General features: G+C 39.1%; 1 protein-coding gene across 8 annotated transcripts in view; it reads left to right on the top strand.

The window, feature by feature from the left end:
• RUFY2 (RUN and FYVE domain containing 2) overlaps positions 1-27,431 on the top strand; it is a 56,775-nt gene continuing 29,344 nt past the window's right edge. For 2 of the 8 annotated variants that reach the window (XM_082714787.1, XM_082714794.1), the window contains exons 1-11: positions 2-524; positions 2,438-2,611; positions 6,460-6,577; positions 10,746-10,847; positions 14,073-14,196; positions 14,377-14,438; positions 15,166-15,231; positions 18,910-18,979; positions 21,715-21,816; positions 21,959-22,075; positions 25,012-25,179. In XM_082714787.1, coding sequence (XP_082570913.1) covers positions 119-524; positions 2,438-2,611; positions 6,460-6,577; positions 10,746-10,847; positions 14,073-14,196; positions 14,377-14,438; positions 15,166-15,231; positions 18,910-18,979; positions 21,715-21,816; positions 21,959-22,075; positions 25,012-25,179 — 1,509 coding nt within the window. In that variant the 5' untranslated portion in view covers positions 2-118. The other 6 variants (XM_082714793.1, XM_082714790.1, XM_082714789.1 and 3 more) reach the window with 5 other exon arrangements.

Below are 27,431 nucleotides of genomic sequence, written 5' to 3'. Positions count from 1 at the left end.
GGCCCTTCCCACGGCCGTCGTATTTAACGGTTTAAATGCCGTGATTGGGCTGCCTAGTTTTAAATTCTTGGCTCCTAAGACCTCGTGAGGCGGGAAGGGAGGCGGTCAGGTGTCTCAGATGAACCCCGCCGCCGCGTGGATGAAAACGTTTGCACGTGGCTCGTACCCCTTGGCAAAGCCGCCGGCGCAGCCCCTTGGTGAGAGGTCGGTGGTCCGACCAGGGCCCGGCCTCCAGCTCCGAACACTCGCGGTCTCCTTCGCGCTCCTCTTCCTCCTTCTTCCGGTCAGGCTGGACGCGAGGAGGCCGGGCGAGGGCGGGCTTGTCTCTTGCGGGTTGAAGGCCGGGTGGCCCCCTGCTCCCCTCGCCGCGCCGGGGGACCTCCCGGGCGTCCTCCGGCCGCCGGGAGCGCTGTGGGCCGCGGCGGGCCTGCTGGTAGACGCCGTGGCGGCCGCCGCCCGCCTGAAGGGAGCTGTTGGCGGGGCCCACGGCGTCCCCGCCCGAGATCGCGCCACCGACGCCATGGGTAAGGGGAGCGGACCGAGAGCGGACGCGGGGCTCTTGGTTGGAGGCTGAAGGCCGAGGCCGGGGGAGGAAGACTGGTGGTGGTGGGCACCCAGGCCCCGGGTCGCAACTCCGGCCCGAACCCGGGTCTGGGGCTGGGCGGGGGCAGCCGGGGACTAGGGGGCGCCCGGGGTCGCCATGGCAACGCGCTGCCGCCCCCCGTTCCTTCTGGTTCCCGCCAGGGTTCTAGGGCCTAATGGCCGAGGGCTTGTGGTCTGACGGCTTCCTAGGGGCGAAGACACGGCTGGCTGGGGGGCCGCTCCCGGGTCGGTGGAACAGTCGGGGACGGGCGATGACTTTTCAGGGTTGGGGGTGGCGGAGGGAAGACGCGTCTCAGGTTTTGGCCTGGGTGCCCGACGCCGAGGGCGGGAGAGGTGCAGCGATGTCGCGCAGGACCCCGGGTGAGCCCTCCGCGGGGGTCCTGGGGCGCCCTGGACCTTTTCGGCAGCCTTGCTGCGGGGAGGAAGGGAGGCTGGGAGGGGGGCTCCAGGCCCGGGCGAGATGCAGGGACTGGCCCTTGGCCTTGTTGGGGCTGCGACCAGCGGGACATGTCTGCTAGCCCGGGCGGGGCGCGGCCGGCGTGTAAACGCTTCTGGGGCGAGGGTTCCCCCAGCACGGACCCGCCTCGGAGCAGCTGCAGATGCGCCCTTTGTCTCCTTGTCGCATCGCAGGTCACGGATCGTAATGGGCACTGTGAAAACTGAGGATTGGTACAGATTATGAAACATCAAGTGTCCCCCCCCCCCCCCCGAAAAAAAGAGGGAATCATACCAAGCTGCAGATTTGAAGTCATGATGTGTGTGCAAATTTTTCACCGCCTAGCTTGGTCATAGCGATTGTGGCTGTTTGCATTTTTAGTTGATTAGGGTGCCGCGTCAGGCTTTGCCCTTAGGTATCAGTTCAGAACTCGAATACTAGATCATTGGGACCCCTGGACTTTTGTTCAGTGAAGGAAAACCAGACACTTGGTTCACTTGGACTAGTAACCTTGCCAGAGATTATGAAACGTTAAACGGAGTGCTTCATTTTTCTGCGCTTCATTTTGTCATCTGTGTTTGCTGAAAATATTCCTGCCAGTCACTGTGGGAAAGAAAAAAAAAAATAGCTTTTTGTGATTTGAAAATATCAGTTACAAATCATTTTTTTAAAAGTGCATCTATTAACTTAGTTTTTGACCGAATCAGCTGTGTGGAAGGGCAAGGAACTTAAATGTGAAACAGGACTGCTTTTATTTCCTCTGGGAAAATAAAGGAGTTATGCAATACAGAATTACAGTTGCAATGAAAATACAAGATGGAAAGAGGGTTAAAATGAGTGAAAGAATCGAATGGCTTTTCCTGTATTCCCTAATTTTTGTGTTTTAACCCATTATGTTTATGGATGATATTGTAATCTTGGAATTGTAACCACCTTTTATTGCCAGTTTATTCTGAACATTTTTTTGCCTTGAGATTCATCCTTCGACCATGCCTGCTGTCCACCTTTTGCATGAGATCCTTAATATGTTGCTTTATTATTCCAATTTTATCTCCACAAAAACGTTATTTAAAAAAAATTTAAAAAACAGAACAAAAAAGCTTGTTCTCTCTGAAGACGTACCACAAAAGTAAAATAAATACTAGAAAATAACCAAGTTACAAGATCTTGAGAATAATTCATAAACTTTGTCTGGGGTGGGTATGGTAGTGTTCTGTGGTACCTGTGAGAGAGAGAGATGAAGAGAAGTTACCTAGGGGTGTGGATTAGTTAGGGAGACTAATTTGTCAACCAAGGAAAAACAAACCATTGTTGTTTTTATAGGGGAATGAAAGGTTTTCTGTATTTTTCAATGTCATGTCTTGCAAATGATGTTGGACTCCTTTCTTGTGCTTTCAGCTACAAAAGACCCCACAGCTGTAGAGAGAGCAAACTTGTTAAACATGGCTAAATTGAGTATCAAAGGACTCATTGAATCTGCTCTAAGCTTTGGCCGCACTTTGGATTCTGACTATCCCCCCTTGCAGCAGTTCTTTGTTGTTATGGAACATTGTCTGAAACACGGTCTTAAAGGTATCATGAAATTTTAAAGAACTAATTAAGTTTAGAATCCCACCACTTCCATCTTAGACGTCTTTGAATTGTCGAGGCCCTAATTATTGTTACTTTACATTTAAAAATACTGGGTGGGTTGGCTTGGGGAGAGAAGAGCCTACTGCTTGTTTTATAATCAGATGCCTTCACAAAATGCCTAGTTAGTGTTTTGTAAAAACATTTTATTTTTTTTTTCTCAATGTACTCTGATTTCTATTTCCTAGGACAGTTGTAGAGTTATTTAAAAATTTTTAAGCTTAATGATTCCAATATGAAATCTTATTAGTAGTTTGAACCCTATTGAACAAATACATTAAAATAATTATTGGAATATAAACCTCCTTGGCCCCCTGGAATGTATCTAGAAAAATTGTCTTTTGGATTAGACTATTGTAGAAATGTAAGTTCTTCCTGGAAATGATGAAAATATTGATTATAATATTATAAATGATAATATTCTACATAGTTGACACTGATTTATTGTTACATGTAAAATTAGACTTCGGTATTTAATGTACATTGTATAATTGTTCTTTTACTTAGCATAAAAACAGTTGTTGGTAGTTTTGGATCAACTGTGCAGAGGGCTATGTAAGAGTTTATATTAAAGTGACTATTCTAAAGCTAAAAGAAGCTTGTTTCCTTGTGGATATACTAGGAACCTGGGTAATTGGGAAGGCCTAGAAGTTCTGACTAAGGTACATGGAATTAGGGGTAAATGTAAACAGCACAAAAGGAGATTTACATAAACATGGTTTTATTAAAATGTTCAAATTTTAATGAAATGTACTGCCAAAAGATCCTTGGCATCAAAATTTGAGAAACCCTATGTGATATTATTAAAATATTCATTTCTTTTTTATTTAAGAATTTTTTAGATATAATTAACATATTGGTTTCAGGTACACAACATAATATTTTTATGTATGGCAAAATGATCAGCACAGGAAGTATAGTTGATATCCATTACCATACATAGTTAAAAAATTTTGAGGGGGGCCACTTGGGTATCTCAGTTGGTTAAGCCTCTGCCTTCTGCTCAGGTCATGGTCTCAGGTTCCTGGGATTGAGCCCTGCATCAGGCTCTCTGCTCGGCGGGGGGGCCTGCTTCTCCTCTCTCTCTGTCTGCCTCTCTGTCTACTTGTGATCTCTCTCTCTCTCTCTCTCTGTCAAATAAATAAAATCTTAAAAACAATTTTTTTCTTATGATGAACTTTTAAGATTTACTCTTAGTAACTCAAATATACAACAGTATTTTTTTTTAATTTTTAAAGATTTATTTATTTATTTATTTGGCAGAGAGAGAGAGAGTGACAGACAGACAGACACAGAACACAAGCAGGGGGAGTAGGAGAGGGAGAAGCATGCTTCCTGCTGGGCGGGGGACTGGGGGGGGGGCTCAATGTGGGGCCCGTGGGATCATGACCTGAGCCGAAGGCAGCTGTTTAACGACTGAGCCACCCAGGCGCCCCCATACAACAGTATTATCACCTGTAGTCCTCATGCTGTATATTACATCCTTATGACTTACTTATTTTATAACTGGAAGTTTATACCTTTTGACCACCTTTACCCATTTCCTCTACCTGCATCCTTTACCTCTGCTGACCATTAATCTGTTCTGTTTTTGTTTGGCTTTTGTTTTACTTTTTTAGATTCCACTATTTTTTTAATTGAAGACAAAGTAATTTTTAAAAAAATTATATAAATAGTAAAATCTCTTTTTGTACATGACTCAAACAAAATAGAAGCACCTAGAGGAAAAACCATATCCTTCATTCTTTTCCATTTATCTCCCTAAAGGGAATCCTTGTCATTCTTCTGGCTCTTTTCTGTTTGTTTTTTTTTTCCTTTTGCTCTGCATAGAATTATGCTATAAGTATTATTATTTTGTGACTTTGTTTTTGTGTGTGTGTGTGGTTTTTTTTTTTAAGATTTTTTATTTATTTATTTGACAGAGATCACAAGTAGGCAGAGAGGCAGGCAGAGAGAGAGGAAGGGAAGCAGGCTCCCTGTAGAGCAGAGAGCCCGATGCCGGGGCTCAATCCCAGGACCCTGAGATCATGACCTGAGCTGAAGGCAGCGGCTTAACTCACTGAGCCACCCAGTGCCCCTTGTGACTTTTTTTTTTTTTTTTTTTTTTTTAACAAAGATGATATGTGGTTTGGAGAGCTTTCCATTTACATAGAGTTCTTTATCACATTTTTATTTTTATTTATTTATTTAAAAGATTTTTATTTATTTGACAGAGAGACAGGACAAGTAAGTAGAGTGGCAGGCAGAGGGAGAGAGAGAAGCAGCTCTCCGCTGAGCAGGGAGCCTGATGTGGGGCTCCATCTCAGGACCATGGAATCAGGACCTGAGCCAAAGGCGGAGGCTCAACCACTGAGCCACCCAGGCGCCCCACATTTTTAATGGCTCTATAAAATTTCATAGTATATGTATACCAAAACTTACTTAACTGCTCTCCTCTTAATGTACTCTTAGGTTGTTTCCTATTTTTTACTATTAAAATTGTGCTGTTAGAACATCTCTGTGTGTATGTGTTTGTATAGTTGTTCTTTAGGATAAGGTTTCTAGGAGTAGAATTCCTGGGTCAAAGGATATCTATGAAGGGTTTGTGGATTTATCAGACATCAGTGGATGTTAGTGTTTGTTTTCCCACATTTTTGCCCACTCTTGATCTTACAGGTTTTTGCTTCTTTCAGTACATCAGAAACTCACCAGTCTGATCTGACAACCTTTAGCTTTTTTTTGGTTTTGTTTTAGTTTTAGTTTTTTAATTTTTAATTTTTTTAATTTTAATTTTTTAACACTTTGAATTTTAATTTAATTTTATTTATTTATTTTTTAAAGATTTTATTTATTTGTTTGACAGAGAGATAGAGAGCACAAGCAGGCAGAGCGGCAGGCTGAGGGAGAGAAAGAAGCAGGCTCTCCACTGAGCAAGGAGCCCAATGCAGGATTCGCGATCCCAGGATCCTGGGATCATGACCTGACCTGAAGGCAGCTGCTTAATGGACTGAGCCACCCAGGCATCCAAATTTTAATTTGCTTTTTGGAAAACTTTTAATCTTTGTTTTCTCTTGGGTTGCAGAAACGGAATTTGCTAAATGATGGCCAAATAAAGTTTAAGCCTTTCTCTGAATTTATTTCCTTTACTTCACAAAATACCATAGGGCATGTCCTAACAGTCCTATCATAGGCTTGTCTTAATGAATCCTTGTGAAGCTACTTTGTGTTGATTGATCCCCCTCACCCACCCAGCAAAGAAAAATTGCCTGTCTTGGTGATTGTCCTTGGGTGGTACATATGATAGGGGCCCTTGATCTGCAGGAGATCTGGTCAATATTAAGAAAGAAATATATAGTTAGTTATGGTATTATGTTGCCCGATTTTCAGAATAAAATAAGTCACAATTTTTCATGTTAAAAATAACTTTTTATTTGTCCTTGATTTATTTAATTAACTGATAAAGATTAACCTGCTAGGGCTGCCAGCCTTTTTGTTTTGGTACTGATAAAGAATAAGGCCAGTTTTTTTTTACTTTAATTACCTGCCTGCATATTTCTGATAAGGAAGAATGGCCAAGATGCATATTTATTTTCTTTCTTTCTCTCTTTCTTCTTTGCATATTTCTGATAAGGAAAAATAGCAGGATCCTGATGAACAGGTCCCTGATCAACAGTGCTGTGTAGTGATAAGAGAAGAAAGTCTCTGAGCAATTGTATTTTAAGTTAGAAATGTTGAAACTAAATATTTAAAAATAAATTATTACAGTTTTATATGTTGGAGTTGTATGCATTACATATACTTTTTTTTTCCAGTAAGAAAATCATTTTTGAGTTATAACAAAACTATCTGGGGCCCCTTGGAATTGGTGGAAAAGCTGTACCCGGAGGCAGAGGAAATAGGAGCCAGTGTCCGGGATTTACCTGGTCTTAAGTAAGTAAGCTTATTACTTGTTCATTTTTTTTTTTTTTTAAGATTTTATTTATTTATTTGACAGACAGAGATCACAAGTAGGCATAGAGGAAGGCAGAGATGGGGGAAACAGGCTCCCTGTTGAGCAGAGAGCCTGATGTGGGGCTTGATCCCAGGACCCTGAGATCATGACCTGAGCAGAAGGCAGAGGCTTTAGCCCACTGAGCCACGCAGGCGCCCTTACTTGTTCATTTCTAACTGCAAAAGTGTATTTACTGTTCCTTAAAAGTACCTCACACTCTATTATCTTCTCTCAGCCTGAAGTAGTCTTCCTCCATTCTTTCCTAGTAGAATTCTGTTCTTTGTGGCTCAGTTAATATTTCCTTTATGAGATTTCTTAGTTTCTTCAGTAAGAATTAGCTGCTTTTTCTTTTATACCCTATAGCTATATTCACTCCTTCACTTCAATTCTACATTATATTGCAGGAAACTGCAGGTCCCTTTAAGATAGGATTTATCAATTATGCATTTCTGTTTCCTGAGTGTTAAGCTAGTTTGCAGTAGTAAGCTAGCTGGCAGCCGGTAACTCTTTGTTGAAGACTGATTTAGACTAACTCCAGGGCAAAGGCTCAGGAGATTTGCATTCTCAGATAAGCCATTTATATATATGGGGCTTGTGCAAATTACTTTTCTTTCTCTGAAAATTGGGACCTATAGTGTCACCTGTCCATTTCACTAGACAAATCTATACAAAATATTGTAAGAGCTGAATAAAGGTATAAGGTGTTGTTAAGGCTAAGTTCTTATGTTTTCCTTTAGTTTATCTTAATTCTTGTAAATGAGATGACCTTTTTTTTTTTTCCTTAGCATTTTCTGTCAGATTACCAGTTCGCTTTCTCTTAGCTTTATAATTGAGAGTTTTGCATTTTTTTTTTTGAAAGATTTTTTGTTTTGGTTATAGAGAGAGTGAGCAAGAGAAGAAGGGGAGGGGCAGAGGGAGAAGCAGACTCCCCCCCCTGAGCAGGGAGCCTGATGACCACAGACTCCCAGGGAGCAGGGAGTCCTGATGACCACAGGACCCTGGGATCATGACCTGAGCTGAAGGCAAATGTTTAACTGAGCCAACCAGGTGCCTGAGGGTTTTACATGTTGTAAGGAATACCATAGGGTTTTCTGGCTGTTAACACAACATCCAAATATTTCCAGGTTGTATTTAATTGACTGATAAAAGTAAATGGCTACTAGTAAGCACTGTCTCAGGGTAATAAAATAATTGATTTACATGAATTATCTTATTTAGTCTTTACACCAATCTTAGAGGGTAGAGATTATTATAATAATTGCATAGATGTAAAAAATAAAGGTCAGAGGAGTTAACAGTTAATAAGTGGCAGAGCCAGGATTCAAACCCAGTTTTTAAATTTTATTTTATTTATTATTATTATTTTTGTAAGTAATCTCTCCGCTTACTGTGGGGCTTAAACTCCTGATGCTGAGATCAAGAATTGCATGCTTGACTGAGTGAGCCAACCATGTTCCTTAAATCTAGTTTTTAGAGTTAAATATCAAGTGATATTCACGGTTGATGTTTCTTATAATAGTATATTGGGTGTAGTGATTTTTAGCAAAGATAGAAGAAAAAAGGAATTATAACTCTCAAAGAGAGAAATATAAGAAGGGACACCTGGCTGACTTGGTCGATGGAGCATGTGACTTTTTAATCTCTGAGTTGTGAGTTCAAGCCCCATGTTGGGTGTAGAGATTATTTGAAAAATAAAACCTTAAATTCGCAAATGACATATCAGATAAAGGGCTAGTATCCAAAATCTATAAAGAACTTATCAAACTCAATACCCAAAGAACAAAGAATCCAATCAAGAAATGGTCAGAAGACAGGAACAGACATTTCTGCAAAGACATCCAAATGGCCAACAGACACATGAAAAAATGTTCCACATCACTCAGCATCAGGGAAATACAATTAAAAACCACAGTGAGATACCACCTTATACCAGCCAGAATGGCTAAAATCAACAAGTCAGGAAATGACAGATTTTGATGAGGATGCAAAGAAAGGGGAACTCTCCTACACTGTTAGTGGGAATGCAAGCTGGTGCAGCCACTCTGGAAAACAGTATGGATGTTTCTCAAAAAGTTGAAAATAGAGCTACCCTCTGACCCAGCAATTGCACTACTGTGTATTTACCCTAAACATACAAATGTAGTGACCCGAAGGGGCACGTGCACCTGAATGTTTATAGCAGCAAAGTCCACAATAGCCAAACTATGGAAAGAGCCTAGATGTCCATCAACAGATGAATGGATAAAGAAGAGGTGGTACACACACACACAGGAATACTATGTAGCCATCAAAAGAAATGAAATCTTGCCATTTGCAATGACCTGGGTGGAACTAGAGGGTATTATGCTGAGCAAAATGAGTCAATTATCATATGATCTCACTGATATGAGGAATTTGAGAGTCAGGGCTGGAAGTTGTGAGGAGTAGGGAAGGGAAAAATGAAACAAGATGGGTTTGGAAGAGAGACAAATCACAAGAGACTCTTAATCTCAGGAAACAAACTGAGGGTTCCGGGGGGCAGGGGCAGGGAGGGATGGGGTGGCTGGGTTATAGACACTGGGGAGGGTATGTGCTGTGGTGAGTGCTGTGAATTGTGTAAGCCTGGCGATTCACATACCTGTACCTCTGGGGCAAGTAATACATTATACTTTAATAAAAAAAAAAAAAAATCTTAAATAGAAATGTAAGATTTGGTCATTTTAATATGAAAAATACACGTTCATATTATTTTTAAAAAGCCTTACTCTTGTGGCGCCTGGGTGGCTCAGTGGGTTAAGCCTCTGCCTTTGGCTTAGGACATGATCTCAGGGTCCTGGGATCAAGCCCTGCATGGGGCTCTCTGCTCAGCAGGGAGCCTGCTACCCCCTTCTCTCTCTCTCTGCCTGCCTCTCTGCCTACTTGTGATCTGTTTGTCAAATAAATAAATAAAATCTTAAAAAATAAAAGGCTAACTCTTCAAAAGTTATGTTTTCTGACGAATGGTATTCATTCAACTGCTAAACCATAGAAGCTCAGTAGCTGTTAGTGAAGATTAACTTACCTCCCACACTACATGCCAAAACGTTCTTTGTATAAGAAAACATAAAAATGTGAATGATATCCTTCTCTTTGAAAAACCGTAAATATTTTGTAAAATCTGATTTTACTTTTACTAAATGATAGCACTTGGTTAAGAAGTATGGGATTGAGTTTTTTAAGGACAACCTCATAGAGAAACATTTGAAAAATAACACGCAGCCTGGTGATTTCTCTCTTTTTGATTACCAGCTCGGTGCCCTTCTAGCTTTATAATCTTTTTTAAAAATTTGTTATGATTTTTAAAATTCAGATATAATGTCACTTTTCAAAGGCATTATACTGCCTTATTTGATGCATTTTGCATATTCACATTTAAAAATTTTTTTTTTTTTTTTTTTTTTAAGTAACCTCTACTCCCAGTATGGATCTTGAACTCACAACCTGGAGAATAAAAACCACATGCTCTAATGACTGAGCCAGCCAGACACCTCTTGTATATTCATCCTGAGATGGTTAAGCCCATTCAGTCAAAATATTTTTGTAGAGATAATCCTCAGTATTTAGAGTCATTTCTTCCAAGGCATAAAATGGTACTTCTATGTCCTGTATGTGCAAATTTACCTTAGAGACCAAAATAGCTCCCAGGGGTTGGTTTGCATGCTCAAGCAACTGGCTTAAAAAACTGTAGAAACAAACAAAAAAACCCCAAACACCTGTAGAAACAGATCCATGGTAAATTGCAGTTTTCCTTTATTAATATGAACCTTGGCAGAGATAAAATATGTAATCTGTTACAATATATGGACTGGGCTTGTCTTTTTTTTTTAAGATTTTATTTATTTATCTATCTATCTATCTATCTATCTATTTATTTATTTATTTATTATTTGACAGAGATCACAAGTAGACAGAGGCAGGCAGAGAGAGAAGGGGAAGCAGGCTCCCTGCTGAGCAGAGAGCCTGATGCGGGGCTCTATCCCAGGACCTTGGGATCTTGACCTGTGCTGAAAGCAGAGGCTTTAACCCACTGAGTCACCCAGGTGCCCCTGGACTGGGCCTGTCTTCTGACTAACTGGTTTTGCTTTTTAGGACCCCACTAGGTCGTGCAAGAGCATGGCTTCGATTAGCCCTCATGCAAAAAAAAATGGCTGATTACCTGCGTTGCTTAATTATTCAGAGGGATCTCTTAAGGTTAGTACCATTAAATCATATTCATTTCCATTTTAAAAATTTCATTTGTATCCTGTTTTCCAAAAAGAATTAAAGATGTAGTTTAGAAGCATACATAAAATACAATAAGATGGCATTAAAAGAGCAACATGAGAGAGAAAATCATGTAGGGACATAATATAGATCATGAATTTGCTTAAAAACTGAATACCATAAGCTTTGCATTGACCAGTAGGAGAATAATTTATTTATATGTTTTATTTCTTTCTTTTTTTTAAAATTTTTTATTTTTTATAAACATATATTTTTATCCCCAGGGGTACAGGTCTGTGAATCACCAGGTTTACACACTTCACAGCACTCACCAAAGCACATACCCTCCCCAATGTCCATAATCCCACCCCCTTCTCCCAATCCCCCTCCCCCCAGCAACCCTCAGTTTGTTTTGTGAGATTAAGAGTCACTTATGGTTTGTCTCCCTCCCAATTCCATCTTGTTTCATTGATTCTTCTTCTACCCACTTAAGCCCCCATGTTGCATCACCACTTCCTCATATCAGGGAGATCATATGATAGTTGTCTTTCTTCGCTTGACTTATTTCGCTAAGCATGATAACGCTCTAGTTTCATCCATGTTGTTGCAAATGGCAAGATTTCATTTCTTTTGATGGCTGCATAGTATTCCATTGTGTAGATATACCACATCTTCTTGATCCATTCATCTGTTGATGGACATCTAGGTTCTTTCCATAGTTTGGCTATTGTGGACATTGCTGCTATAAACATTCGGGTGCACGTGCCCCTTTGGATCACTACGTTTGTATCTTTAGGGTAAATACCCAGTAGTGCAATTGCTGGGTCATAGGGCAGTTCTATTTTCAACATTTTGAGGAACCTCCATACTGTTTTCCAGAGTGGCTGCACCAGCTTACATTCCCACCAACAGTGTAGGAGGGTTCCCCTTTCTCTGCATCCTCGCCAGCATCTGTCATTTCCTGACTTGTTGATTTTAGCCATTCTGACTGGTGTGAAGTGATATTTCATTGTGGTTTTGATTTGTATTTCCCTGATGCCGAGTGATATGGAGCACTTTTTCATGTGTCTGTTGGCCATCTGGATGTCTTCTTTGCAGAAATGTCTGTTCATGTCCTCTGCCCATTTCTTGATTGGATTATTTGTTCTTTGGGTATTGAGTTTGCTAAGTTCTTTATAGATTCTAGACACTAGAATCTGATATGTCGTTTGCAAATATCTTCTCCCATTCTGTCAGTTGTCTTTTGATTTTGTTAACTGTTTCCTTTGCTGTGCAAAAGCTTTTGATCTTGATGAAATCCCAATAGTTCATTTTTGTCCTTGCTTCCCTTGCCTTTGGCGATGTTCCTAGGAAGATGTTGCTGTGACTGAGGTCGAAGAGGTTGCTGCCTGTGTTCTCCTCAAGGATTTTGATGGATTCCTATATGTTATATTTCTAAACTCATTTTTTTTTTTAAGATTTTATTTATTTGAATGAGAGAGAGAAAGAGAGACGGTGAGAGAGTGTAAAAGGGGAGAAGGTCTGAGGGAGAAGCAGACTCCATGGAGCTGGGAGCCCAATGCAGGACTTGATTCCGGGACTCTGGGATCATGACTTGAGCCGAAGGCAGTGGCTTAACCAACTGAGCCACCCAGGTGCCCTCTATGCTAGTTTTATTTTTTTTTTCTAAATTACAGTTAATTTTACGAATTTTTCTGTTCTATGCAAATTTCTGTTGGGATTGGGGGCTTTAATTTGACAGGTTTCTTATTTTTTTTTTAAGAGGGAGATGGGGGAGCTGCTGAGGGAGAGAGAGAGAGAATCCTAAACAAACTGAGTGCCCAGGGCGGAGCTCGCATGGGTCTCAATTTCATGATCCTGAGATCATGATCTTAGTCAAAATCAACAGTTGGACGCTTAACCAACTGAGCCACCCAGGCTCCCCAACAGGTTTTAGAACCTGAATGTCTAAACTGTTGCTTTGGCTGTATTGTGGGCACTTTTTAAACTGTCAGTTTAAATTGAAGGCCAGTGAGTGCTGGCAGTTAAGTGTCACAGTGAAGATGACTGGAAAACATTAATTTGTTAGTTGACATCATGCTGAAGTTGATGGGAAGTCGAGTTTATAAATAGTCTAGTCTATGCACTGATCTAAAAATCTGCTCAATTACAAGAATAGCTCTCATCATAGGGACCATTCATTGATTACCTTTGAAGCTTTTTATTTAACACAGAATGGATTCATCCTTTTGAAAAATGTAAATGTAATACTGAGCATAGCTCTGATAACACCCTCATTGAAACTTTTGTTTTCAGTATTAACTTCTTGAATAAATTGTAAATAAATAGATATTATAAATACATAGATAGGCAGATGTTTAAGACAGACTTTCAAAGTATGGTAATCAGGTGTTAGAGGAAGTGGCCCATAGCAGTCTCTCTGTTTGCCCTTGTTCTCTTGGAGTGCCTGTCTGATGTTCTGGAGAATCTGGTTATTATGACTGTGGTTGTACATCTTGGTTTTCCCATTGTTAAATGAGAATGACCATACATTAAGCACCAGCAGTTTCTCAGTAATATTTTGAAGCTCAATTAAAGTGACTAAACAGTACATGGGACTTCTTGAGGAAGGCATGAGACAGTGATAATTAGTTCCATGAATACATAATTGTCAAGTCTTCTCTGTTTCTTTCCTAAGTCTCTTGTTTAAACATTTTTTAGAATGTAGATATCCATAAGTATCCTTAAGTGATGATTATTAAGAATACTTGGAATATACATATCAACTACACTGATTTGAACATGGGTTTTGGAATGTTTCATATATTCATTACCTACCTTAGTCTTCATCTCAAGATTCTTAATAAATCCTAGAATTAAAAAGTCAACTCTAATAAAAAGTTTTATAATCAAATCAGTAACAGTTACTGTGTCTTCTGAGAGTCCCAGATAGTCTAGGCCTCAGTGATGTCTCTTTTTCTTTTGATCTATATCTCTTTGCTTCTCTTCTCTTTTCTCTCAAAATTCCTTTTCCTCTTTCCTCTCCTTCAGTCCCATTCTTTTACTGTGTTTACATGGACATGAACATTTCAAAATGTTCGAGTTACTCATGTATAGAAAGGCTATTTTGAAGAGACCAAATTTGAATGGGTTCCATGTTTATATTATGGGGCTGAGATTTTAAAATTTGGTGCTTAAATTTTTATTTTAAGGTTTTTATTTTAATTCCCACAGTGAATTTTATGAGTATCATGCACTAATGATGGAAGAAGAAGGAGCAGTAATTGTTGGGCTGCTGGTTGGCCTGAATGTGATAGATGCTAACCTGTGTGTAAAGGGAGAAGATTTAGACTCACAAGTAAGTGAAAGTGACTTGTACCAAATGCAGAGTGTTTTTAGTTTGCCCTGTTCCTCTTGGATCCAGTTGTAAACAATGCTGTTAAACACTAAAGAAAAATTAAAAATGAAATTCAGTTGCATGTGAAATATACTTCTAATATTTTCCCCCTTTAACTAAAATTAACATGATTTACTTTAGGTTGGAGTGATTGATTTTTCCATGTATTTAAAGAATGAAGAAGATATTGGAAATAAAGAAAGGTATGTTTTGTAAGTTATTTCTCATGTTGTATGTTTTATGCAGCTCTTTACAAATCACCATGAGGTCCATCTATTGATAATGTAGTTTTCTGGGTCTTTTTGCTTGTTTTTTTTTTCTTTTTTTTTTTTTGGACAGTGTAGTTTTTATTTCCTTATTTTGTGTGTAGTTCCTGCTTTGTTTAATTTCGCTTCCATATACAAGTTCTACAAAGCAAAAATCTTTGTTTCGTTTTAGACTCACAAATGTTTTGTTTTACTTGTTTTATTTCGCTTAAATATACAAGTTTTATAAAACAAAATCACACAGAAGGAGGTGGCTTTAGTATGGTTTGTGGTCAGACTTGTAGTTCCTAAGATCCATTTTAATTGCTGGGGTTTTTTTGTGATAAAAGAGATGAAAGCTTCTTACGATGCGGGGCTCGATCCCAGAATCCCAAGACCCTGACCTAAGCTGAAGGGAGAGGTTTAATCCACTGAGGCACCCTGGTGCCCCAAGAATTCTTAAATATACTTTTTAATGGTTTTACTTGCTAATATTAGACTTAACAAAGGTTATATAATTAGTACACAGCCTACTGCTACATTATTAAAAAGATGCTTGAATTTTATTCTAAAGGCAAGATAGTATTTTTTGTCATTATGGCAATTTTAGGTGATGTAGACATTTTTTTGGTCAGCCAGTAAACATCTTTCCATCTGACGCAAAGCTTCCTTTCCCCCTCTTTAGGAATGTTCAAATTGCTGCCATATTAGACCAGAAGAATTATGTTGAAGAATTAAATAGACAACTGAAGTAAGTATTATGGATACTTGGATATTTTTGACTATTGTTTTAGAGGTTTTCTTCACCATTTTCAGGTCTGCTTTGTCCTGTTCCTACCAACATCTTTGAGAAAGTGTTGAGGGAGTAGAGAATGGAGTTTAAGAATACAGAGAATTATTGGAGATAATTCATTTCCAAAAAAGGAGAGCAGACTTTATATTTTATATTTTAAGATTTTTTTTTTTTATCTGAGAGAGAGAGAGAGTAGAGAGAGCGCAAGCATGGGGAAATAGCAGAAAGAGAAGCAGACTCCCTGCTGAGCAGGAAGCCTGATGTGGGTCTTGACCCTGGGGTCATAACCTGGGCAGAAGGTAGCCTCTTAACTGACTGAGCCACCCAGGTATCCTAAGAGTCAGATTTTCAAATAGAACATTTGGAGAACTTAAAAACAGAATTTCTGGGGGAGGGGTCAAAAAGATAAAGATGGGGGGCGGCTGGGTGGCTCAGTGGGTTAAAGCCTCTGCCTTCGGCTCAGGTCATGATCCCAGGGTCCTGGGATCGAGCTCCGCATCGGGCTCTCTGCTCAGCAGGGAGCCTGCTTCCTCCTCTCTCTCTCTGCCTGTCTCTCTGCCTCCTTGTGATCTCTGTCTGTCAAATAAATAAATAAAATCTTTAAAAAAAAAAAGATAAAGACGGAATTTCAAGTTTATCTCTTTATCCTTGAGAAGAACAGACTAGGTAGGGTGGAAGTTTATGTCATTTTCATAGTTCACAGATTCATTTTTCCTACTTCAGAGAGCTTCATATATAAATGTGGCTGTCGCCTCCCATGGTGGGAGTTTTTGCCTTATCGTGTCAACTGGCATTGAAGCTGTCAGTGAATACTTGGGAGAATTTCTGAGATCTATGTCTAAAATAGTACGTGCAGCTCTAATAGAAATAAAATGTGAGTCATATAGATAATGTAAAATTTTTAGTAGACACATTAAAAAGGTAAAAAACATGAAATTAATTTAAAAATACATTTTATTCAACCCAGTATACCCAAAATCTTATCATTTCAACATTAATCAATATAAAAATTGTTCATGAGGTATTTTGTGTTCTTTCTTTGTATTGTCTTCATAATCCAATGTATATTTTACAGTTATAGTACGTTTTAGTTGGACTAGATAGCACAGGTATAGTGAATAATATTTGCTACATAGTTAGAAATGGACTGTTCCATTAATTAAAATAAATAATTAGCAAAAATGGCTGTCTCTGAGTGATGGGATTATGGATAATTTCTCTTTTATTCTATGTACTTCTCTGATTTTCTAAGTTTAATTCAATAGTCAGAAATACAATTAAACACTTTCCATTTTAGAGAAACTAAGAAGCTGTAACTCTTGCTTTCTCTGAACTTGGAGAGATAGGAACTATGTTGTGTCATTGTCTTTTTTCTAAAAGTGGAGTTTTAATAAAAGATATCATAGGAAATATATGTGTATCTATGTGTATTTTATAATTTGTAATTCTGAGATTATATTTCCAAATGCAACTTAGTATTGCTTATTTACTTACTGTTAAAGCTTTATTCACTTTTGGCAACAGGTAATATATTCACATAGTTTTTTTTTTTTTTTTAATATTTTATTTATTTATTTGACAGAGAGAGATCACAGGTGGGTAGAGAGGCTGGCAGAGAGAGAGAGAGAGAGAGAGAGAGGGAAGCAGGTTCCCTGCTGAGCAGAGAGCCCGATGTGGGACTCGATCCAAGGACCCCGAGACCATGACCTGAGCCGAAGGCAGCGGCTTAACCCACTGAGCCACCCAGGTGCCCCATATTCACATAGTTTAAACTTCAAAACTTCAATAGGAACATGAAAAAAAAATCCTCCCTCTTCCCTGATCCAACCATCTGGTTTCCCTCTTTGGGAATAATTAATAGGTTCTTATGTATGCCTCCAGAGATATTTCATACAAATAGACAAGAATATATATATATTTTCTTGAAGTTCTCACCTTCCCGTCGGTTTTTTTACATAATTTTTATACTCTTCTGTAGTTCACTGTTTTACTCAACAGTTTATCTTAGAATCTGTTCAGTTTGGTTCAAGGAGTTTTCTCATTCTCTTTTAAATTATGCATATTAACTCATTTATAGCAGTACTAGTGACTTACTTTTGTACATTCTACGAATTTAAAAATGTTTCATTGTTTTTCCAGTTGGAATGTTTTTGTATACTTAAGAGTATTTTAAAAAATATAGAAAACAGATGAAGAAAAAATTGGAACTCACATATTAGCCCTCATTCAAAGAAAACTCTTGAGGGTTTATTTTCAAAAGTACTTTTTTGGGGCGCCTGGGTGGCTCAGTGGGTTAAGCCGCTGCCTTCGGCTCAGGTCATGATCTCAGGGTCCTGGGATCGAGCCCCGCATTGGGCTCTCTGCTCAGCAGGGAGCCTGCTTCCTCCTCTCTCTCTCTGCCTACTTGTGATCTCTCTCTGTCAAATAAATAAATAAAATCTTTAAAAAAAAAAAAAAAAAAAACAAAAGTACTTTTTTGATTAATGTTTTATTGATTCTCACATAAAGGCAGGACAGATATTATTGTCTGATTTAAAGACAAGGAAACTGAAGCTCAGAAAGATCTTAAAGCTTTCAAGGTGACACAGAAAGTAGAAAAGCAGGGACTCTTAACTTTGGTCCTCTGTCTCTTAGTCCCACATCTGTTAATGTCTCACCATCCAGATACCCTCTTGCTGTTTGTGAAAAGCTCAAGTTGTTTCCCTAAGAATGATTGTATTTAAAAATGATTTAATATGAATGAAAAAATATGTTTCTTGTTTCACCTGTTAAACTAAAATGCCAATATTTATTTCTGAGGCTGGCATAAAATTTGTTTAAATCTATTAAATTGTAATGTAAAGAGCATATTGTGTTATTAAAGCTTGAGATGGTAGAAACAAGGCCTTGAAAAACAAATAAAACATACAGTAATGTCCAGTCTTAGAGATGCCGAGTGAAGTGTGTGCATTTTTGATAGCTGTGTACTTCTGGTGACTGTACAGTTTGAAATACAATTTTTTTTAAGATTTATAAAAATGCAGAAAAAAATATACAGTAATGTCCAGTCTTGATCAGTTTAAGTAACTATGCAAAAAACCAGGTTGTTCATTTGGCTTAACCTGACTTTTAACTATATCTTTGAAAGTCAGGGTGTTTGCTTAGCTGCAGGCTGACCGGGTACCCGATGGGAATTTCATATTCACATTGTCCCAAACTATGGTGACTTTAGAGGCTTTAAGTGATTATGAAAGTGGTGAGTGGAAACCGAATGGGGCTTGTGTTGAAGACCGCTGTAAATGCTAATTAAGCCACTTAATTATAGAGTGGATATTTAAAGTTCATCCTTTAAAAGATAATTTTAAATTAAATTTTAACAATATTTGGTAGTGTTTGTGTGGATTCCATTCCTAAGTATTACAATTTAAATGTAAGAAGGACCCTAAGAAGACTGCAAAAAATAGTGAACAGCAAAAGCTTCAATCTTTTTTGTTTTCCTAGCCAAATTTGGTTATTCAACTTAATGAAATTGCCCACACTCAAAAATTCAGGGTAGTTGGTGCCTGTTAGGTACCATGGTGAGTCCAAGATAACATACCTTTTCTGACTTTTGTGAATTTGTGTGATTTGAATGAGTTTTTTCTTTGTTAATTTCAGCAGCACAGTCAGCAGTCTCCATTCAAGAGTTGACTCATTAGAAAAGTCAAATACTAAGCTGATTGAAGAGGTATTGTAACCCGGCCGTGGATAATTGCCTGACACAGACCGAGTATTTGTGATCCTTTTCCATTTTAAGTATGAATTCGCTAAGTATGTGTGTGCACACACACATTTCCATCATGATGATGGGATGCTTGCAATGTACTTATAATTGATGATTGTAAGTCTAGAAAAACCTCATTTTCTCAGGTAAAGTCTCAGGTAAATCTGTGAATTGTGTGAAATACTCCCAGAAATGAGCCCCACAGATGATACTTACAGAAGCTCTTCTGTAAATAAGCTGTGATACTCTTTTTAAAATCTGGGTGACCTCTATTTAGATAGTGAATAACCTATAGTTAGAAATTCCCATTAAAATGATACTGTTCGTCTTGTTCCACTATTCGATTACTTTTCTTTACCAGCAGCACTGTATGATCATGGCCATCCTTCTCCACACAACCACAGATCAACCTCATCTCGAGTGCTCTGGTTTCTTGGGTTGTCAGAGCGGCTATCTAGTGGTCCCAGACCAGAAATTGATCTCCGTAATACTGTCTGTAAAGTTGCTTTAGATAAGTTTTTTTTTTTAATCTTATCAAGCCACAGAGTTACTGCTTTCTGTTTTCAGAATTATTTAGGCTAGAGGAATAAATCTGTCACGAGTGCTCTAAACCCTACTTTCTGTGTTAATTAAAATTCTTATTTCTTTTGGAACTGGCCTAATTTTTTCAAACCAGGGAGCACATCATTATTTGCATGATGGCAGATGCATCTTTATTTTGATAGTTTGGGACCATTTGATAGTGTTTCTGTTTTGTTTTGTTTTTTAAAGATTTTATTTATTTGACACAGAGAAAGAGAGATCACAAGTAGAGAGGCAGGGGGAGAGAGAGGGGGGAAGCAGACTCCCTGCTGAGCAGAGAGCCTGATGCGGGGCTCCATCCCAGGACCCTGAGATCGTGACCTGAGCCAAAGGCAGAGGCTTAACCTACTGAGCCACCCAGGCTCCCTCTGTTTTGTTTTTTATTTTTATTTTTATTATTTTTAAAAGATTTTATTTATTTATTTGGCAGAGATCACAAGTAGGCAGAGAGGCAGGCAGAGAGTGAGAGGGAGAAGCAGGCTCCCCGATGAGCAGAGAGCCTGATCTGGGGCTCGATACCAGGACCCTGAGATCATGGCAGAGGCTTAACCCACTGAGCCACCCAACACCGTTGTTTTGTTTTTTAATCATGATAATGATTTAATCCCTGTCACCTATTTCATCCATCCCCCACCCATTTCCCCTCTGGTGACCATACGTTTACAAGTTAAGAATCTGTTTCTTGGTTTCTCTCTCTCTTTTTTTTTGTCCTTTACTCATTTTTTTTTTTTTTAAGATTTTATTTATTCACAAGAGGGAGGCAGAGGGAGAGGCAGGCTCCCCATGGAGCGGAGAGCCTGGTGTGGTGCTGGATCTCATGACCCTGGGATCATGACCTGAGCTGAAGGCAGGTGCTCAACTGACTGAGCCACCCAGGCACCTCTGCTCATTTTTTTCTTAAATTCCACATATGAGTGAGATCATACTGTATTTGTCTTTCTCAGACTAACTTACTTCACCTAGCAGTAAACTCTGTAGCACTATACATGTAGTTCCAAATGGCAAGATTTCATTCTTTTTCATTGCTGAATAACATTCCATCCACATGCCTCATCTTCTTTATCCATTCATTTATCGATAAATGCTTGGGCCACTGCCATAGTTTGGCTGTTGTAAATAATGCTGCAGTAGACAGGGATGCATGTGTCTCTTTGAATTAGTGCTTTTGTATTTTGGGTTAAATACAGTAGTACAATTACTGGATTGCAGGGTAGTTCTATTTTTAATTTTTTGAGGAAACTCTATACTGTTTTCCACAGTGATTGCACCAGATTGTATTTCCACCAATAGTGCACTGAGGGTTCCTTTCCCCCACACACATCCTCGCCAATACCTGTTGTTTCTTGTGCTTTTGATTTTCGCTATTGTGATGGGTGGTCTTTCATTGTAGTTCTAACTTGCATTTCCCTAATGATGAGCGATATTGAGCATCTTGTCATGTGTCTGCTGGTCATTGGGACCATTAGAGCTGCTCTCAAGTTTGTGCTTCTTTTTGGCCCTAGGTGCACTGCGAAGTTCAAGTTATATCCCTGATGAAATGTTCAGAAACTCATTTACAAGCCAACATTGGGGGTGGTGCTTGCTTTCCTTTCTTAGAATCCCTCTTTTCACTATAGGCCTCAGAACCAGGCCACTTAGTTTAACTCTGATGGTGAGAAATGTCTCATAGTTGTGATGTTCCCTCTGTGTTCTCTATTTCAGAGGGTGTTCCAATTTGATTATCCTGAAGGTCTGTATCACATGTGTGATGATACACAGCCTTCTTACAGATCTTTTTATCCTTATACAGGACTTTACAGTCTTACTGTTTCATGACACTTTGTATTCAGAACATATTTAAATCAGATATGCATGATTTGTTTTAACATATATTTTGACTAATAAGAGGAAATGCTTAAAAAAAGAGGAAATGCTAGAAATAAGAGCTCAGTTTTTTTTTATTAGTATCTTAGGATAATAGCAGTTTTTTTTATGAAAGCTTCTGTAGATGTGAGACATTTGACTAGTTTAAGCTTTTATATTCTATTGTTTATAGCAATGAACATAACCAAACATAAAGCAAGTATAAGTAAAGATGTTTAAAATCTTTTTTCTTGTCCCTGTTTCATAATCTTTAGTTAGCAATAGCAAAAAATAATATCATTAAACTCCAAGAAGAAAATCATCAATTACGAAGTGAAAATAAATTGATTTTAATGAAAACACAGCAGCACCTGGAGGTACGTATGGACTAATTGCAAACAGACTGTCTTGTGTCAGAAATTGCCGCTTTTGGGAACTTTTGCATATACTGGATATTTATTTCTGTGCTGTATTGATAGTAGTGATTATACAGTAAAAGGCTTGTTGTTTTCTTCCTAGGTTACCAAAGTGGATGTGGAAACTGAGCTTCAGACATATAAGCATTCTCGGCAGGGGCTGGATGAAATGTACAACGAAGCCAGAAGGCAGCTTCGAGATGAATCTCAGTTAAGACAGGTAGTTCACATTAGCAAAATCATCATCATCATCATAATTTACCTTTAAGCATCACTTAAAATCTTTTTAAAAAAATTCTTTAAGACTTTTTTTTTTAATGTGATAGAGACAGAGTGAGAGAGCACAAGTTGGGTGAGGGGCAGAGGAAGAAGCAGACTCTCTGCTGAGGAGGGAGCCCTATGTGGACCTTGATCCCAGGACTCTGGGATCATGACCTGAGCCAAAGCAGACACTTAAGCTGACTGAGCCACCCAGCCACCCCTTAAAATCTCTTTTTCAGCCTTATCTTCCTTGCTGTGGGATAGAAATCTCACTCCCTTACAACCCCTTCAAACTCTTTACGTTCTCATTTTATCAAGTGTTTTTAAAGTGGTTTTAAACTCTGAAATGAATGATTGTGACCAGCATTAGAAAACCAAAATTGAATAGAATGATAGATTCAAATAGGACTAAAATGATATTAAAAAATTTTTTAAAAGATTTTATTTATTTGAGAGAGAGTGAAAGCGAGAGGTCACAGAGGAGGGAGAGGGAGAAACAGACTTGCCACTGAGCAGAGAGCCTGACGAGGGGCTTGGTCTCAGGACCCTGAGATCATGACCTCAACTGAAGGCAGACGGTCAACTGACTGAGCCCCTCAGGCGCTCCAGATCATATTTAAAGTTAACTTATTTTGGGGTTACCTGGCTGGCTCAGTTGGTAGAGCACACAACTCTTGATCTTGGGGTAATTTCCAGCCCCATGTTGGGCATAGAAGTTACTTCTAAAAAAATGGATGGGGTACCTGGGTGACTCAGTCAGTTGAGCGTCAGACTCTTGATTTTAGGGCAGGTTGTGATCTCAGGGTGGTGTGAAGGAGCCCTGCAATGAGCTGTGTGCTCAGTGCAGAGTCTGCTTGGGATTCTCTCTCTCCCTCTCCCTGACCCCTTCCCAGCTTATCCTCGCTCGCTCGCTTTCTCTTGCTCTGAAATAAATTAATAAATAAATAAAATCTTTTAAAAAATGAACGAATTTTTTTAACTCAAATTGATCTAATGCCTACAGCAAAATGGGTTATAACATAAATACCTGTGTAATCACCACCCAGATCAAGAAGAGACTTTCCATCTTGCCAGCCTTTCCATCCCTTTTTCTGTTTGTTTTTAATATTAGGAAACTTCTTTTTGTTTTGATGTAAAAAATTAATTTAGTTCTATTTAAATTCAATTGAGGGGCTCCTGGGTGGCTCAGTAGTTAAGTATTTGCCTTCGGCTCAGGTCCTGATCCCAGAGTCCTGGGATCAAGCCCCGCATTGGGCTCCCTGCTTGGCAGTCAGCCTGCTTCTCCTCCTCCTTCTCCCCCTCCCCCTGGTTATGTTCCCTCTCTCGCTGTGTCTCTCTCTGTCATATAAAATCTTTTTTTAAAAAATTTCACTTGAACATGTAGTTTATTATTTGTTTCAGAGGTAGAGGTCAGTGATTCATCAGGAGTATATAACCCCCAGTGCTCAGCACATCACATGCCCCCCTTCATGCCCATCATCAGGTCACCTCATCGCCCCACCCCCAATGTAAAATTCTTTAAGAGAAGAAATTAAAACTGTGAAGTGGGGTTTTTGAGTTATCTTTGGCCTTCACTTGTATGGACTACTTTATTTTTGTGTGTGTGTGTGTGTGTTTTTTTTTTAAGTTTTATTTATTTAGGTAATATCTATACCAGTGTGGGGGCTAGAGCTCATGACCCCAAGATCAAGAGTTGTGTGTGTGTTCTTCCAACTGAGCCAGCAAGGCACCCCCAGACTACTTTATTTCTTTGATTAAGGAAAATTAATCCTGACGTTTTGAGGCATAAAAATATTTAATTTTTTTAAAAAATTTATTTATTTGACAGAGATCATAAGTAGGCAGAGAGGCAGGCAGAGAGTGAGAGGGGGAGCCACCCAGGTGCCCCTAATTTTTGAACCAGTAGAATAGTGATAATTAACAGTATCTAGAAAATGCTTTTATTTTCACAAAATACACAGTTGAAAGTATTTAGTGTTTTATTGTTATACGACTTGGTTGATTCCCTCTAGTGGAGCTTAAACCTCAAAGAGTAGTCTATGTATCTTTTAAAAAAATTTTTAAATTAATAAACTTTATTTTTTCAAATAGGTTCATAGCAAAATTGTGTGGAACTTTTTTATTTTTTTTAAGAGTAGTCTACGGGCTTTAAAAAAAAAAGGAGGGGCGCCTGGGTGGCTCAGTGGGTTAAAGCCTCTGCTTTTGGTTCAGGTCATGATCTCGGGGTCCTGGGATCAAGCCCCACATCAGGCTCTCTGCTCAGCCGGAGCCTGCTTTCCTTCTTCTCTCTCTGCCAGCCTCTCTGCCTACTTGCGATCTCTTCTGTCAAATGAATAAATAAAATCTTTAAAAAAAAAAGGGAGGGTGGTGCGCCTGGGTGGTTCAGTGGGTTAAAGCCTTTGCCTTTGGCTCAGGTCATGATCTCAGGGTCCTGGGATCGAGCCCCGCATCGGGCTTTCTGCTCTGTGGGGAGCCTGCTTCCTCCTCTCTCTCTCTGCCTGCCTCTCTGCCTACTTTTGATCTCTGTCTGTCAAATAAATAAATAAAATCTTAAAAAAAAAATGGGGACTCGGGTGGCTCTTTGGTTAAGTATCTGCCTTTGGGTCAGATCATGATCTGGGGTCGAGTCTCTCTTCTGGTTCCTTGCTCAGGAGGAAGCCTACTTTTTCCTCTGCCTGTTGCTGTCCTTGCTTGTGCTCTCTCTCTGACAAATAAATAAAATAAAATCCTTAAAAAATAAAAAGATATATATCTAGTGACATGAAACCATTAAAAGAAAAAAAAGACTAGTCTACATAGTGATTAAAAAACTCTTTGTGTTCTCATTAACTGTCGTGTGTCTGACTTTTGACATCCTGAAGTGGTATGTGAATTGAGGATGTGTTGAAATTTCAGGATGTGGAAAACGAGCTAGCGGTACAAGTTAGTATGAAACATGAAATTGAACTTGCTATGAAGTTGTTGGAGAAAGATATCCATGAGAAGCAGGATACTCTGATAGGCCTTCGGCAACAACTAGAGGAAGTTAAAGCAATTAACATAGAAATGTATCAAAAGTTGCAGGTAAGGATCTTTTTTTTTTTTGTAATTTTTATTTAAATTCTAGTTGCATTAACCTGCAGTGGAGTAGAAATCAGTGATTCATCACTTATATACAACATCCAGTGCTCAAGTGCCCTCCTTAATACCCATCACCCTTCTAGCCCATCCTGCACCCACCTCCCTCCAGCAACCTTCCATTTGTTCTCTGTCATTAAGAGTGTCTTATGGTTTCTCTCTTTATTTCTTACCCCCTCCCATATGTTTATCTGTTTTGTTTCTTAAATTACACATATGAGTGAAATGATACAGTATTTGTCTTTCTCTAACTTATTCCACTTAGTATAGTACACTGTAGCTCCATCCATGTTCTTGCAAATGTCAAGATGTCTTTTTTGATGGCTGAGTCATATATTCCATTATATATATACACACACATACATGCATATATATACACCACATCTTTATTCACTCATAGATCAGCAGACATTTGGGCTCTTTCCATAGTTTGATACATTGTTGATAATGCTGTTATAAACATCAGGGTGCATGTACCCCCTTCAACTCTGTATTTTTGTATTCTTTGTGTAAATACCTAGTAGTGCAATTGCAGGATCGTAGGGTAGTTCTATTTTTAACTTTCTGAAGAACCTCGTACTGTTTTCCAGAGTGGCTGTACCAGTTTGCATTCCCACCAACAGTGCAAGGGGTTCCCCTTTCTCCGCATCCTCGCCAACACCTGTTGTTTCTTGTGTTGTTAGTTTTATCCGTTTTGACGGATGTGAGGTGGTACCTTATTGTGCTTTTGATTTGTATTTTCTGATGATGAATGATGTTCAGCATCTTTTTATGTGTCTGTTAGCCATCTGGATATGTTCATAGAAAAGTGTCTATTCATGTTTTCTGTTCATTTTGTAACTGGATTATTTTGGGGGGGCATTAAGTTTGATAAGTTCTTTATAGATTTTGGAGGTAAGGATCATTCTTAAATTCTTAGAATTTCTTGAGTTTAATGTAAATTGGATGTGACTTTTGGGGAGTTGTTAAGCATCTGCCTTCAGCTCAAGTCATGATTCCGGGGTCCTGGGATCGAGCCCCGCATCGGGCTCTCTGCTCACCGGGGAGCCTGCTTCTCCCTCTCTCACTCCCCTGCTTCTGTTTTCTCTCTTGCTGTGTCTCTGTCTGTCAAATAAATAAAATCTTAAAAAAAAAGAAAAAGAAAATTACTTTTTGTATGAAGGTTTGGTTTTTAACTGTGCCATACTAGTAATAAAAACCAGCAGCTTCTTTTTCTATATGGAAGCTTAAGAAGTGTAGCAATGGAATAGGTATCAAAGAATAAGCAAATCACTTATATGAATTTCTTTTTTAATACCAAAAGGTGTTAAGTATGAAGATTAAATCTTTTGGGAAAAGTCAATCTAAATATGCAGGACATTTTTGTGAATTCTTTTGTATACTACAGTCCTGAGAAAGATTTATTTTTTCTTAAAAAGCTATTATTTATTTGAGAGAGAGCATAAGCTCAAGGGAGGGGTAGAGGCAGAGGCAGAAGGAGAAGCACACCCTCTGCTGACTGTGGAGACCAGCACAGGCCCTGACTCCAGGACTCCAAGATCATGACCTGATCATGTCAGACACTTAACTGACTGAGCCACCCAGGTGCCCCTTTAATTTTTTTTTTTTAAGATTTTATTTTATTTTTTTTTTAAAGATTTTATTTATTTATTTGACAGACAGAGATCACAAGTAGGCAGAGAGGCAGGCAGAGAAAGAGGGGGAAGCAGGCTCCCTGCTGAGCAGAGAACCCAATGCAGGGCTCTATCCCAGGACCCTGAGATCAGGACCTGAGCCGAAGGCAGAGGCTTAACCCACTGGGCCACCCAGGCGCCCCAAAGATTTTATTTTTTTAAGTAATCCCTACACCCAACATGGGCTCAGATCTATAACTCCAAGATCAGGAGTCACATGCTTTACCTACTGAGCTAGCAAGAGCCCTGAGAAAGATTTAATTTTGACTGAAATGCTTTACTATAGGGGTATCTGGGTGGCTCAGTCAGTTAAGTGTTTACCTTCCACTCAAGTCGTGATCCCAGATCCCCACTCAGGTCATGATCCAGCCCCACATTGGGCTCCCTGCTCAGTGAAGAGTCTTCTTCTCTCTCTCCCTCTGCCCTTCTCCCCTGTTCATGCTCTCTCTCTCTAATAAAAAAGTCTTGGAAAAAAAAAAGCATTACAATAATAATTGTTATGAATTCTCTCATAAAGTGACATCA

This window comes from Mustela nivalis (genome assembly GCF_964662115.1).
Source record: "Mustela nivalis genome assembly, chromosome: 2".
Taxonomy (NCBI): Eukaryota; Metazoa; Chordata; class Mammalia; order Carnivora; family Mustelidae; genus Mustela; species Mustela nivalis.
The sequence above is the reverse complement of the archived record's forward strand: the minus strand, read 5'-3'. Positions and strand labels throughout refer to the sequence as shown.